General features: G+C 47.3%; 1 protein-coding gene across 1 annotated transcript in view; it reads left to right on the top strand.

Moving 5' to 3' along the window:
- Positions 1-15,600, top strand: part of EMSY (EMSY transcriptional repressor, BRCA2 interacting) — a 65,302-nt gene that overhangs the window by 42,685 nt on the left and 7,017 nt on the right. Inside the window, 4 exon segments of the mRNA XM_085863414.1 lie at positions 1,775-1,897; positions 9,638-10,077; positions 13,627-13,730; positions 14,669-14,744. Coding sequence (XP_085719540.1) covers positions 1,775-1,897; positions 9,638-10,077; positions 13,627-13,730; positions 14,669-14,744 — 743 coding nt within the window.

The raw sequence follows: 15,600 nt of genomic DNA, 5'->3' as shown, positions 1-15,600 counted from the left end.
TGAGACATAATCCGCGGCGATGCTCACCACAACAGTCAGGAGGTGCATCTCATATACATATATGCAATTATACATACATACATATCTGAGATGCATCTCCTGATTGTTATGGTGAGCATTGCCGCGGATTATGTCTCACACGGTAAAACCGCATAATCCGCACAGAACAACCATCTGTCTGCCACCCAGACGATTGTTCCCACTAATGCAAACCATTCAACCTGAAGGTACGAGATGTGATTGGCAGGAAAATCGAAACATGTGGAGTATGATGAGCACTCCGCCGATCCCCATTGGACATAGTCCAACACCTGTGCAGATTCTTTGTGGATTATGCGGTTTTACCATGTGAGATATAATCCGTGGTGATGCTCACCATAACAGTCAGGTCTGATGTATAAACGACGAATGTGGTCATCATTGATTTGATATTTATCTGAGTGCTGTCCTGATGGGGGCAAATAAGCCTGAAATCCAGATCGGTGATTCTGTTTGATGTTTAACTGATGATGACCATGTAATCTTTTTCTGTTTGACCGAGTCACTGAGCCGAGGCCTCTGTGTTGGAGGCGACGCTTTGGTGTGACTGTCCAATGGGGATCGGCGGAGTCTTCGTCACACTCCACATGTTTTGATATTCATATATAAATATTTATGTATGTATATATATATATATATATATATATATATATATATATATATATATATATATATATATATATATATATATATATATATATATATATATATATATATATATATATAGAAAGACCCATTCGCATCTCTCACCTGTGAATGGAGGGAATAACCAATGAGCTCTCACCTCATCAATTAACCCCAGGTGGCGAGGCTTGTAGAAATAAATAGACTCCTCCCATGCTCTTCTCGCCAAAGAAGCTGCACAAAGCAATGTGTGTGCTATTTGTGAATGTTTTTGCAGCTGTGGAGGAATGCTGGGAGGGGTTTGAAACAGGAAAGGGCTGACCTTGGATCGTCTTTCTTGGTTGCTTTATGCAGCTTCTTTGGCTAGTTGAAGAGCATGGGAGGGGTCTATTCATATATATATATATATATATATATATATATATATATATATATATATATATATATATATATATATATATATATATATATATATATATATATATATATATATATATATATATATATATATATACATACATACATACATATACACACACACACACACACACACACACACACACACACACACGTTAGACTTGCACGTTGTAAGTAATAACGAACCGTGCTTCCCCATTTTCTCGGGTCACTCACCATGGAAAAATCAAAAATCCCATGGAAAAACAGCGAATATGCAAAGCACAGGCCACAAATGTCGAAGCAGGTTGCATTTTATCAACCATGAATACGTGGGGTCCGCAAATAGTGGGGTCCGACAGTATAAATATAAATATCGCATTGATCGTCAAAATTCTAAGTAGCGTGCCAGCCAGAGTAGCGTGTAAAAGTGCTCTACGGCTGATAGAGATTCATGTTATCACATGTTTGTGTTTGAGAGAGTCTTCTTCAGATCGAGTCAGGCATCTGACTACTCATTGAACATGGCAACCACCCCATTCCTGCTCGTCCAGAGTTGTGATAAGACCCGTCCATCTGACTAGGGGACATGGAACTGCTCGTTATTCTTGACATCGTTTGGGAACCCGTGCTTTCGGTCGCTGTAACCGCCGTGCAGCGTTCCATTTGATTTTCACTTGTAACGGATTGGCTCAAAGGCTTCTTTGTTTTCCAGCACCTCCCAAGGATTCCGATATCACTGCGGAGGAATGGGCCTGCGAACTTGTTCGTACCGTGGGATCTGGAATGGATCCCGTTTCCTCCACGTCCTACACCGTGCACAAATTCAAACCAGAAGGTGGGTTCGAGTCGCCCACTCGTGGTGAAGTCATTGCAATCGTTAGAGCGATGCTTTTATCTTCTTCTAGATGTCGTTTCCACTGTGTGTTACGAGCATGAGGAAGGGATTCCATAAGATGTGTAATTTGTTCGTTCGTAATTCTAACCGATTCCGTTTTGTGATGTTAATTTTTTTTTTTTTTGGGTTACCTTTCCTGTTCTCACAATCCTTCTTGATGAAGGTGGAGACGTTTCGTTTGCTCGCTGAAAGCTTTGTTTTTTGTTTATTTTATTCTTACTCTTTTATTTAATATTGCTTCTGGACATGTCGCCAGTCAACGAGGACCTTTGTTGAGGAACTTCCTTTGTGGGAATGCCCGATTGCTTTGCTGTGGTTGTATTTTCTAAATGGATGTTCATTTCGAAATACTCGAATTCCACATTGCCTGTGCTTTTGTATCGTTTGACAAGCCAAACCAGCCCTGTTAACCCCCCCCCCCTCAAAATTCATCGCAAGATGGCGACGGGTGGCGAGGAAATATTCGGTTAGGTGGACAAAAATGACGGTCATAGGATAATGAAGAGGCCGAAAGAAGGGAACACAGGAATGTGGAGCTCCCAACCAAGGGATGGGTTTACAAGGCTGGGTGGCTGTCGGATCACGAACCTTGGTCTTGGCCATCTTGCGCTCTGCTGGATAAAGCAGGAAAAAACAGCCATTTGTCAATGGGGACTGACAGGCCTATGGAAGGAGGACATCCGTTTCTCTGAGTCATTCATTTCCCTTTGCACGAGAAGTCCCTCCAGTCATCAACATGCCTCTGTCAGATGAACCTGACTCATTCCCCCCACCCCCCTCCCCCTGCCCCCTCTCACATTTCACCCTTATGGAATCACTTTTGATTCCTTTGGACATCTTTTCTCCTTGTTGCTTCGTTTGATTGTGATGAAGAACCCCACATTTCCAGTTGGGATTTCGAAGGTGCTGGTCGTGAATTCTCGCGCTGTGTTCGAGCGCCATGCTCGCTCACTCTGGCTGTGAATCCACGGCATCTTCAATGTGAATGACGATTTGAGGTGTTTGCATCAACATGCAGAACGTATTTTTTGAAAGTGCCATCACATTGCACCTGAACAATGATGTCATCTCACCAGGCGTTTCCACCTCTTGGCAAGGTTGTCCTCTTTAAGGCCTCGTGAAAATGGGATCAAACGGAATGCCCCGTGTTGCCGACCGTGTTGTCTCTCGAGGTCCCATCCCCGACGGTGTTCGATTTGACTGAAAACTGCCGTTCTGGCGACTGATGTCGTGGCATTTCGGCGAGTGGTGCCCTGCAGGTGGGGACATAAAAGCCGGCTGTTCTGTATGCGTTTTTACGACGTGCAAATTGGAGATCCTCCAGTGCCTTTCCAAATTGGGTAGGCCATTGTGTGCCGGTTCTGTGACCCAATTTCCTGCTTGAGATGAGCTCTATAATTAGCACTACCAGCTTGGATGTGGCATGGATGTAATGGTCCGAGCGGCTTTTTCCTGTGCCTTAATTACCTTGTATTGCATCATATCTGTAGACAGTGGTGTTCACAGGGAGGGTTTGTATACAAAAGCCTTTGAAGTGAATGGGACAAGACACCACCCGCTGTAGGCTCTCCCTTGCCTTAGAGATATGCCAACCATAGGTGGTGGAGCACCAAAAATCAGTGTCATTGTTATTATTAACGTAGCCATTTTTGTGTATATATATATAATGAGCTCGGTCTCTACGTACGCCCATCCGTCCATCCAGCCATGTGACTGTCTATTATTTACGTACTATTGGAATGTACCTTTCGACCCTTGAGACTGCTGAAACCCCTTGGACCTTTGAAGGCCGTCTCAGGCCCTGAGGTCCCTCAAGATGCAAAAGGACCCAAAAATGTGACTTCAGGTCCCTAACCCCCCACACCCACCCACAATCCCATGTCCTTTACACTCCTCCCACCACACCCAAACTCTGTGCTCCCCTCCACCTTTCTTCAAATCCTCAAACCCCTTGATCCCAACTTTGCACCCTCTCTGCCCTCCCTCCCCCAAGCCAACTCTGTCATCCCCTCTGCCTTTCCTCTTGAAGTCCTCAACTGCTCCAATATCCAAACCCCAAGTACTCAATTCCCCTTCCAACTCCAGGTTCATCTCCCAACCCCCAGACCCCCTTCCAACCGTCTCAATCTCCCTCTTCGAACTCCATGCACCCTTCACCCCCAACTCTGTCCTCCCCTCCCCATTTTTCTCCTGTTCTTAACAACGGAACACAAAGATACATGAGGAATTGTGGGGCATGAGAAGGCCATTTGGCCTCTCATGCCTGTGTTGCTCCTGTTCCCGTTTTTTTTTTTTTTTTTTTTTTTTTTTTTTTTTTTTGTATACCTTGGTCGAGGCTCGTATGAGAGCTAACACACAACTCACAGCAAGGAGGCATGAGACAAGAGGGGCGGGAGTGGAAGGGACAAAACATTGGGGAACAGACACAGGTGAACTGTGGAAGGGAGAGGGATGGGGATGGGACGGGGAACATGGCGAGGGGAAGATGGACATTAAAGGGACTTTCAGGAAGGAAAGCAGGAGAATTGAAGGAAGTGGGCTTGGGTGGATTATCGGGGGTAGAAAAGATCGAGGATTTGGATGGGGGAAGATAAGAGGTGGTGGTGAACAGCTGTTTTGAAAGCCTGGAGGGAAGAATGGGAAAGAATAGAGTGAGGAAGTTTATTCCAAAGGCGGGAAAAAGAGGAATGAAAGAGTGAAGATGAGCAGTGATTCGTGATTTTGGTAGTTTTACCAGAAGGGGGTTGTTGGCGGACCTTGAGTGCCCTGTGGAAATGTGGTTGGGACAAATCACAGAGAGAGCAGGGGGGCAAGGCTGGAGAGGAGTCGGTAGAAGACAGAAAGACCACCGACCAACCTGCGGTGATTGAGTGAGAGGCCCAAAGACTCAGCTTCATTGCGGGAGATGCCAATGATCTTAAAAGCCCTGGTTTCGACAGCGTGAAGTCGAGAAAGGTGGGAGGCAGGAGCACCAGCCCAGAGGGGAGAGCAGTACTCCATCAGGCTACGGACAAAAGCTTTGTAAGTGGTCAGGAGCTCAAGAGGGCCGAGGAAGGACTTTGCACGACGGAGGATTCCCAGTCGGCGACTGGCTTTTGAGGCAAGGTTGGAAATGTGACTTTCCCAGGAAAGGTCATGGCAGATAGTGAGACCCAGAAGCTTGAAAGAAAAGACTTCTTCCAGAGGATTGTTGAGAAAGTGGATGGGGGGTTTTGTAAACGGTCCTTTCGAAGAGACATAGTGAGAGTGTGAGATTTGTCTGGATTGAAAGACATGTTCCACGTGTTGGACCAGTTTGTGATTTTATCCAGATCTGCAGTGAGCGAAGAAGCTGCTGCTTGCCGGTCTGAGGGATGACAGATGGTACGGCAGAGGGTGGAGTCATCGGCAAAGAGAAATAGAGGATTTTCCAGAGAGTCCGAGAGATCATTGATGAAAACCAGAAAAAGAACAGGGCCCAGAACGCTACCTTGAGGAACTCCAGCCTGCACAGGAAGAGGGGATGAAAGAACTCCATTTAGGGCCACACGTTGACTGCGACAGGAGAGGAAGTCTTCGAGCCATGAGTGGAGATGGCCTTGAATACCATGGGAAGAGAGTTTGGTGAGTAGGGCAGGGTGCCAGACTGTGTCAAAAGCACGTGATATGTCCAGGGATACGGCTCGGATTTCCTGTCTGGCATTGAGGACCTCCATCCATTGATGGGAGAGCAGTAGCAGCATATCTAGGGTAGAGTGACCTGGTCTGAAACCAAATTGATGATTGGAAATCAAGCCATTGGAGAAGAGGAAGGATTTCATGTCTGAAGCGATGATGGATTCCATAACCTTGCTGATGATTGGGAGAAGGCTGATTGGTCTATAGTTACAGGGATCTGTTTTTGCACCTTTTTTATGCAGGGCAGTGATGTTAGCAGATTTCCAAGCAGATGGCAGATGACCTTGGGAAAATGAGAGGGTGAATAGAACAGAGAGAGGGTGAGCAAGAGCAGAAGAGCAGGCTTTGAGGACACGTGGGCTGATGCCGTCTGGACCGGTTGCAGAATCTGACTCGAGGTTTGAAAGCAAGCTCTCCACCTTGTCAGGAGAAAAGGATACAGAGTCCAGGGACAGTTGGGTGCGACTGGGTAAAGTGGGTAGAGATAGTGATGGGTTTGGGACACAAGATTTAGCTGCAAACACCGAGTTTAGACATTCAGCTTTATCACGTGTGGAATCAGCAGTGCGGCCATTTGAGGTAAGGGAGGGGATGGAGGGGGAACATACACCAGAAACAGATTTGATTAAACGCCACCAGGATTTTGAGGAGGGAGAGAGGTTTGAGAGTTCAGACTTCAGATGAGAAAGATGTTGTTTTCTGGCTCTCCTGAGGGCAGCTACACACTTGTTCCGAGCTTTGTGGAAAGAACTGAGATTGCCCTCAGTTGGGTTTGCTTTCCATGAGGCAAAGGCAAGTTGTTTCAGGACAACTGCCTCGCCACAAGCTTCAGTAAACCAAGGGCGGGAGGAAGGGTAAGACAACTGAACACGAGAGGGGATAAATCTGTGCATGAGGGAGAGCAAGTTTCTTTGAAAGAATTCCCAGGATGAGTTGATGTTTGAGAAAGTAGTGATAGGAGACCAGTCTGTAAGTTTGATGGCTGCTCGGAGACCCTGCCAGTCGGCTTGAGTGAAATGCCAGACTCGACGGCGGTGAGGTGGTTCTCTGATAACAGCCAGAGAGATGTCCACTTTAACAAGGACGTGGTCAGAAGAACCAATTGGAGCGAAGGAAGAGCAGCAGATATTGTCAGGGAAATTTGTCAAAATCAGATCCAGAAGAGATGGAGTACCATTGGTTGAGATCCGGGTCGGGAAGTTGACCGATTGAGTCAGTCCCAATGAGTCACAGAAAGCTTTTGCTGATGTCCCATGGCAGGTGAGAGAGGTACCCACACCTAGCCAACTGGCGTGATGACAATTGAAGTCGCCACATAAGAGGAAGAGAGAGTTTGGATGAGAAGATAGAAGATGGTCCATGTTTTCGGATAGTGAGGTGTAGATGGAGTCATCACTGTTCGGTGGACGGTACAGTACACATATAAACATGAGGTGGGAGTGGAGGGGAAGCCGAAGCCAGAGGTATTCCTGGGGGTGTGGGGGAGTGAGAGCAGTGCAGGGAGAGTGAGGAATAGAGTCTTTGATGAAGAGAGCAACACCTCCACCAGGACGAGGCTCAGGTCTGTCATACCGTAAGAGGGAGTAACCAGGGAGAGATACTTGGGAGTCAGACACGTCTTGGGAGAGGAAAGTTTCTGTTAGGCAGATAATGTCTGGTTTGTCAGTGGCAACCTGCATGGAAAGATCTGAAAGGTTTGAGCGAAGGCCCCGGATATTTGAGGTCCACACTTTTAATGAAGAGGTAGGGGAGGAGGCTTTGGGTGCAGGAGGCGGAGGGGGCGGGGGAGGGTAGGACGAGGGACGAGGGGGAGGTAAGGAGGGTTGCTGAAGGAGTGTGGGGTATTGCAGAATAGCGAGGGGAGGGGGCCGAATGAGGAGGAGAAAAGGCTCTGTGGTGCTGGGAGAGAGGGGGGACAAGAGACAAGGAAGATGGCAGTTGAGTATTTGAGGAGGTGGAGTGAAGAGATGGAGGTGAGAGGGCAGTGGAGGGAGGCAGGTTGGTGGATGAGAGGGGGGCAACTTAGAGAAGGAAGAGTGAGGGGGATGAAAGGTGGGAGAAAGGTGAGGGGGAATTTTTGAAAGAGGTGAGAGGGAGGCTTGGAGGGAGAAGAGTGGGATGGTTGCTTTGAGAGTGAGAGTGAGGGGTGAGGGGGTGAGTTGGCACTGAAGTTGGAAAAAAAGAATGGTTGATGGAAAGCGAGCATTCATGGCAAACTGTGGTTTTTAAAAGTTTTAGGTCAGAGATGCGATTTAACACAATTCTTGATGGATGCAATGAAGGCGAATTCAGAGCATGGAGAGAAGAAGCGCTGTAATAGTTGGATTTTTTAGGCAAGGAATGAAGGAGAGGTCGAAATGAAAGCAGTCTGTTGAAATAGCAGAAGAGTAGTGCATTGTGAAACAGTAAAGAGTACCACATGTGTGAGAGAGGAAGATGAAGCATCATAAGATCGTTTTTGTTGTTAATATTAATGTATGAGAGAGTTCAACAGATTAGGTCATGGAAATGTAAAAAAAAAAAAAAAAAGAAATCGAGGAAGACGAGGAGGAAGACGAGGAGGAAGTTGTTCTTAACAATGTCAAAAGTAAATAAAGATGCAACGTTAAATTCACAATCACGTCCCCCTTTCTTCCCTTGTTCGTTCTACAATTCACGGACCAGTGTTTGTGTGTTTGTTTGTTTGTTTGTCACGCCACTCCTTCAGTTGTGGGCCAATTCCATCCAGACTTGCCACATACGATCAGCATGACCCCAATTAATGTATCGGGGTGTTTTTATCTTTGCCGGTGGTCTTGGTGGGATGCAAATTCTCTATGGAAATGTGTATCGTGTAGCGCCACCTGGAGGTGAGGGTCTCCCCCATTTACAGTATGTACAGTATTCCTGTCCTCGCGTTTTCCAGTGCAGTCGGTATGTTTTTGCTTCAAACACATAACTTCATGGGTTATTTATTGATTTTGCTTACACAGCTGTCAGTTGCCTATACACCGCCCAAATCAAGGTACGCGTCAGAAGAACGTGCTGCACGCTTGGCAAAAGATCGCCCATCGGGCGACGACTCTGCTAGTTATACTAATATGAGTTCCCTTGCGAGGAACTTTGATGCATGAGGAGGCTGCAAGGCCCATCGAAGCCTTCCCTATTATTACCAACCTACGGTTGTTTGTCCATGCCCTATCCATTTAAATGCTGAGCATCAAGCAAGTGAGCAGCCCGTACTATTTTTAAGTCCTTGATATGAATCGGCCGAGGTTCGAACCACCGACCTTGCAGACTCGGAGCGGACGCTCGAACCATCACACCACCGAGGCTGGGATTGAACCCGTGAAGCACTTTTTACGCGGATTGAAAGCGTGCACGATGCGCCATGCTTGCGCACATTTCCTGTTATTCAGTGGTGCCATGCTTGCTGTGTCTCACACGCCGACTGTTGAGTCTTGGCTTCTTATCTGCGCTCAACACCAGCAACGATGCTTGATGGACTGTTTCTAAATGACGTTATCGTTGTGAAGCATCTTGGCCTGCAGCCCTGCATCCTGGGATCGGGATGGGATGGTGCTGCTCGTGAGTAGTCCGGCGCACCATTTCCAGACGTTGACATATGAAAAGCAGAACTTTGCGGTGGCGTATCTTCTTAATTTTTATTTATTTATTTTCGCCTGAGAGTTGAGAGGATTTGTACTTTCCCTCGTAGCCCTGGATGATCACCGGTGAAAAGTTTGTACCCTCAAGAATATCTCAACTTTTCAAAAGGCTCCCATGGTATCTTCTGAAAAGAGTAGGCCGTTACGTGTCGGTGTCCTGGATAAATTCCGAATTTTTCCCTGACTACCACTGGAAAGAGTAATGGAATAATCCCTCCCACTATTCTTTGCCCAGGGACTGCTTCGGCTGGGTGGACGTTCTGGAAAGGGCAAGATCATAAATGTAACAGTGTGGACCTCGTGCTGACAATCTGTTGGATGCAGGTGCATGTGATAGTTATTTAATTTGTTGTTGCCACTGTGTTGTCGCCCAAAGGTATCAACGTCAAGGCCCAAATAAGACCTTCCGAAACGGGGGATGTGACCGTCCAGCTACCACCTTCAAAACTCAAAGCAGAGACCATCGCTGTGGCGACGTCTTCCGTCGTTGCCCTATCAAGCCACCCGTTGCCTGCCAAGATTATGAGGATCCAACACCTGGATGCTCAGACGTGTGAGGTGCTCCCCCAGTCTGTTTCCGCATCTCAGAGACCACCCAGCGATCATGATTATCCTGGGGCGTCAGAGGGAAAGATTGGCTGTGGAAAGGGAAGAGGTTATAGCGTGCAAGCCTTTTTGAAGGCAGGAGGCGTTCGGATGCAGTCTGGTGTTATGGATGAAGACGCGGAAGGGATTCTGGACCCACAGACGGGGATATTCCATCGGTTCAGCAAACGAGGGGAAGCCTCGGTGCAAAGTTCACTCCTGAGAACACAGGTGAGAAGCAGGCCGGGATCAAGGTGCTCATGTCGTTCAATATTTATTTTCACCAATTTTGCTTCCTAAACAGGGTTCGCACAGACACTCAAAAAAAACTTTGAAATAATTTCTCAGCTTCCTGGGTACTCGAACATTAAATAAATCCACCAAAAAGAGCATTACGTTCCAAAACCTCTGGACATGATTCACCCATCAATGCCACACACACGATCGCTCACAACGCCGGAGGTCTAGTCCACGGTTTACTAATGTTCTTGTGAGCTGATAAGGTATTTGGGGGGGGGGGGGACTTTCTGCTCAATGCTCTCGGTTGAATCGTCCTCTCAGTTGGTCTGTGGATAACTTTGACCTGCAAAAGTGTCCACTCTTGTGATTGGATCCTCTTCAGCTCCCCTAGTCACACCCATCTGTTTCAAAACATCCCGTCCTTGGGAGAGGCCGTTGCGGAGCCCAGGCAGTTTTCCCCTGGAGGGATCCCGGTTGTTTTCCAATGATGGGCTTTTTTGCTTTGCCTTCACCCCACGGAAATGTTACACGAAGTGGTCCGTTCTACCCACAACGTTTTTTTTTTTTTTTTTTTAAATCACGGGCTACTGGGGAAAATTATATATTTACAGGGGCCTCTTGTCGGTGCCCCCAGGACCGACGAGATGATGAGATTGCCCCTGCTCCCATCGTCCTCGAGAAGATCCCAAGTCCACGGTCCCGACACCCCATTCTCCGGGCCTGGCAGCCTAATGTTAAATGGATCACTTGGTGTCATATCCAAGGGGTGCAGGAGACGCGAAAAGCTGACCGAAAAACAGCCGAGGACCCCCTCCTTGGCAAAACGGCCCGGGGTCTGCGAAAGGTTCCCAGGGTCCCAGGCGGCCTTTCCTCCGAGACCGGGTGGACTCCGCGGAACTGGTCTCGAACTTCAGCTCCCCTCTCCGCACCCACGTGTTTCCAACATCCCTTTTATAATCCCATCAGGTGCAGTCGTCACGGACGAGTGCTTGAGGATATGGAGTATAAATTGCAACGGCACCGGTTCGTTTCCTGCCCGTACTCACTTATTTTACATTCTTCGTGCTTCGGAATAATTCAGCTCGATTTCGGCCTCAGCTGCTGTACCAACATCGCCAGTGCCGTCTGAACATCCATTTAAATAGCGCAACGGAATTGTTCTTCAACATATTATCACGTGCTTTCCTCGAGATGAAGACGGCGCTTCCACTTCGCTCCGTCCGGTGCCGTTTCGTAGTTTGCCATGTTTGGCCATAATATTGAAAATGGTCGCACCGTCAATTAAGTTTGTCGGTTTGTTTTCTTCTTGTCCTGTCATTTTTTTTTTGTTGTTGTTTGTTTGTTTTTTTTTCTCCATTTATCTAGTGTTCTTCGTCGTCTGCAGTTAATGCTATTTGACGTGCAATGCACTTTGGCCAAAAGGGAGTTCAACGACAGGAGCACGACCAACAGGCGGCGATCTCCTCGTAAACGTTTGTGCAGAAATTCACGAAACTTGGTCGTTATGATCACCACATAGAAACGGGGCCCGGGACCCCGGATGCGCCGTCGACTTCGCTCCAGTTTGATTTTGTCGATGAACGATTGGACACGTTACTAAGGTTGCCGTTGGGAAGTCCACCCAGGGAAAGGAGGAAGAACTGAAAAACACTTCTTGCCGGTTGGACGACAAATTAAAGGCCTCGAGTACTTTTTCCCAATGTCCGTTCACCCTTTTTCCAACGTGATCCAGGTAATGTGGTTCCAAGAAAAGCCTTTGATTGTCTTTATTTTCCCATTTCCCTCCCGGCTGCTTAGCCCTGACTGAAGTGTATTATTAATCCCATAAATGGTGCCTGTTTTGAATATGTGGTGCATTGTGGGACCGCCATTGATCGAGAACGCCACAGCGATCTCTACGGGTCATTTTAAGATCGATTTTGCTGCTTCCTTGCACACTGGGCTCGAATAAATGAAATGAGAATCGAATTCCCACATCGTCTCTCTTCCACCCTGTCGTCATCTACTTTATGTCGTCTCAAACTTTAAACCGTTACACTATGCACCTGCAAAGTCGAACGTGCAGCGAAACGTTATTCGCGGACAGGGCCGTGATCCAGGGAACACCTGATGTTGCTCCACCTGCGGATTGCTGTTGAGTTGTCGTGATTAGATTGCCCAATGATGCCGTGTTTACCGATTTACTTCCTTGGGTCGAACATTTTAAACTCACAAGTGTGTTGCCATAAAGTTGTGGTCTCTTGGGGAATGGAAACACACACGTTGGGGGCGAGGGGGGGGAGCATCAGGGGTGGGAATGTGGGGCCAAGAGGGTAGGGGAGACCGTGGTCTCAGACTTTTCCCTGCAGAATTTCAAGGCACCCTCATGTTCTCTCCCATTTTTACCTCTGACTGACTTCCCATCACCCACTCTTAGCAAAGGACACCGCGGGGTCTTTAAAGTCAGCCGAGAACCCGGTCCCACCCTTCGCCCGTCATTCCTCCTCTCGTGCTGTGGCACATCCGTACGTCCTCATCCTGTTTTCCTTTCGCCCCATTTTTGTGTTTGTTGACTCTTCGGCCCCTGTTGGTCTGCTTTTCCATGAGCCTCCGATTTTATATATATATATATATATATATATATATATATATATATATATATATATATATATATATATATATATATATATATATACATGCACAAAAGACAGACAGACAAGCTCAACAGAAACCAGAGTCCAGAGTTGTGGGGCATCCACTTACCATATAGCAAGCATCCATGGTCGAGCCGTAAGTGATGGACGACACTAGATTTGGTCATTATGTTGCAACCTGGACCCAAAAGACGTGTGCAGCGTACCGTGATTACGTGAATGAGGAATCATCAGCAAAGTGGTCTCGGTGACTTTCGAGAGAAACGGGTACTGAACCGTTGCCCGGAACAACAGCCTCCACTTGAAGAACATGGGAGAAGATGCTACCGAGAGTGTAAACTCGTCGATAAACTAGAACGGCACTCGGTAGAGCACGCACCTCCGCCAGGCTGAGCAGTTTGCATGATGTATCCCACTGATAGGCCGCATCTGGGTCCGGACCTGAATCAAAATCTAATCGGCTTGTTCTTGTCGCCCACACAACTCATCCATCAAGTTTTGTCATAACCTGACCACAACTTTTTGAAATATCATTACACACACACACACACACACACACACACACACACACACACACACACACACACACACACACACACACACGTTTCTGGCCCGATCTCTCAACGGTGAAGAATCACTTTTTAACAAAACAAAACAAAAAAAAACATTCTCGCATCCGAATCCAGATTCGGAACCACCGAAATCAAATCGATTCATCTTTCCGTTCACAACTTTTTGGAATATCCTTCTCACAAACAGGAGTTTAAACATAAGCTTCATCCATCTTTGGTGGCGGTGGTAACAACTCGGTTCCTTATAATCCTCATCCTCCCTCCTCAATGCCCCCCCCCCACCCCCCAAACTTTCATTTACATGACCCCTCATTATCTGGTCTTTCTCCATCCAGGACAAGCACATGCTGAAGACAGCTCGGAGCTTGTCTTCTTCACTTTCTGCATCGACGCAACACCACATGGGCAGCATGGCCTTGCAGCATCCTTCACATTCTAGGTTTGTGCCTTTCTCATGTTTACACTTGGGGACCATCTCTCCATAACGTTTGCAAATATGTTGGGATTTTCTGCGGTTGCAGCAAAAGACGATTTGTTCTCCGAACTTGCTTCCCCAGAGGTTGGTGGGAAAGCTTTTTTGTTTGCCAGTTTGTCTCCATCTGTTTGCTCTGTTCAACCTCCAGTTGTGATTCATGATTACTTGGTGTGCAATGTACAAGAGGGGGCCCAGCTGGCAGGATGTCATTGGCATGCAGACCTGCCTCTGAGCTGTCTAGCCCGAGTTCTCATCTCGACCCAGCTGTAAAATGTCATCCTGGTGTTTCGCAGGCAGGGTGATTCGTCAACGTGTGTACCGTCCCTCGGATGGACGTCAAACTGGGTGTCCCATCTGCTAGCATTCGATGTGGACGTGACTATCCCATGGTGTCCTTCGCTAAGAGTGGGCGAGCTATCGCCGGCACCATGAGCAAATCGAAAACTCCTGCCATGACTACCACCGGGAAGGCAACGGCAATCCCACTGGTGTAATCCTTACTGTGGGCCTGCTTTGGAAGCACTGAACCTGCCTTTGGGCCGAACACCACGAAGAAAAGAACGTCTGAAGACGACTTGCCGACAAACCCGACAGAGCCAGATGAGATAATGGACTTGAACCTTGAGATGAGATGGAACAGAAACCCTTGGCGCAACTTGGATAGGTTGTGGAACAAAGCCCTCTACGCTCAACGAGCGGGACATTATCGATCACATTCTGGTCGGTGAAGACTGCACCACTGTCCTGATAATGGCCGGCATTGTTGTTTTTTTTTACACGATGTATGTTTGAACCCTGATTTGTAATGGTGCAACCTATGATGTGCAGCCCAATAATTTCGTTCCCTTCATTATGTCACGCCGAGTCTGAACAGCTGACCTTATCAACCATTTTGTGCACAGTTCCGTCATTCATTCCGGACAGCAGAGACCCTGTACTCCAGGAAAAGAGCCAGTTCACAAAGACGGCACGATGCAGGTGAGCTCCTGTTTGTCGGAAGGAATACGTTTGGTAGTTTAATTGATCCTTTAATTCCGTTTGTTGCCTCCGTCACTGGAGGCGGACGAAGATTGTGCTTTCATCCCTGGTTGTCTGTCTGTCAGCACAATATCTCAAAATGTTGTGGATGGATTCGGAGGAAACTTGGTGGACAGGTTGTGTGTGTGACAAGGATGAATGGATTACATTTTGATCGAAATTCGGCTCTGAATCCGAGAAGTTTTTTTTTTTTTTTTTAGTTATTTAAGTTTTTTAAATTATTTTTAATTTTTTTTTTTTAAGTGATTCTTCACCATTGAGAGATGGGCCCAAAAGCGATCTAAAGCACGATGTTTGTAAACATGGTGGATGGATCTTCACGTAACTTGGATGAGTTGGTTAGGTGACAAGAACAAGCCGGTTCGATTTTGGTTCAGATACGGAAGCAGATCCGGCCGATCGGTGGGATACGAAACGTAAACTGTTTAGCCTGGCGGAGTTGTGCGTTCTACAGAGTGCCGTTCCAGTTGGTCTTGCATCTCCTCCCAGGTCTTATTAACGACTTACCGCCCCTCCTTCCACCTCGTTAGGTTTCCCCTTTTCTTTCCTTGTCCCTTATGCTCCAGGTTATGCTTCCGAACGAAGCAAGCTCGAGGCAAAATGTCTGCAGCTATCCGAAAGCAAGCACATTGGTCATTGTTACCGTTTGCACCTCTGGGATAGTCGTGCCGAGCAGCACAGCTGCTGTGGGAAGAACATCGTCTCCCCTACACGTGCAGATACCAGGAAACTTTAACGCACATTTTCAAAAGCATTGGCATCCTGCCAGCCAACTCTACCATAGTGCGCGGAAGAA

Source organism: Eptatretus burgeri, chromosome 17 (assembly GCF_056783735.1).
Source record: "Eptatretus burgeri isolate ZD-2024b chromosome 17, Ebu_testis_v1, whole genome shotgun sequence".
NCBI classification, from domain to species: Eukaryota; Metazoa; Chordata; class Myxini; order Myxiniformes; family Myxinidae; genus Eptatretus; species Eptatretus burgeri.
This window is presented reverse-complemented; position numbering and strand designations above follow the sequence as displayed.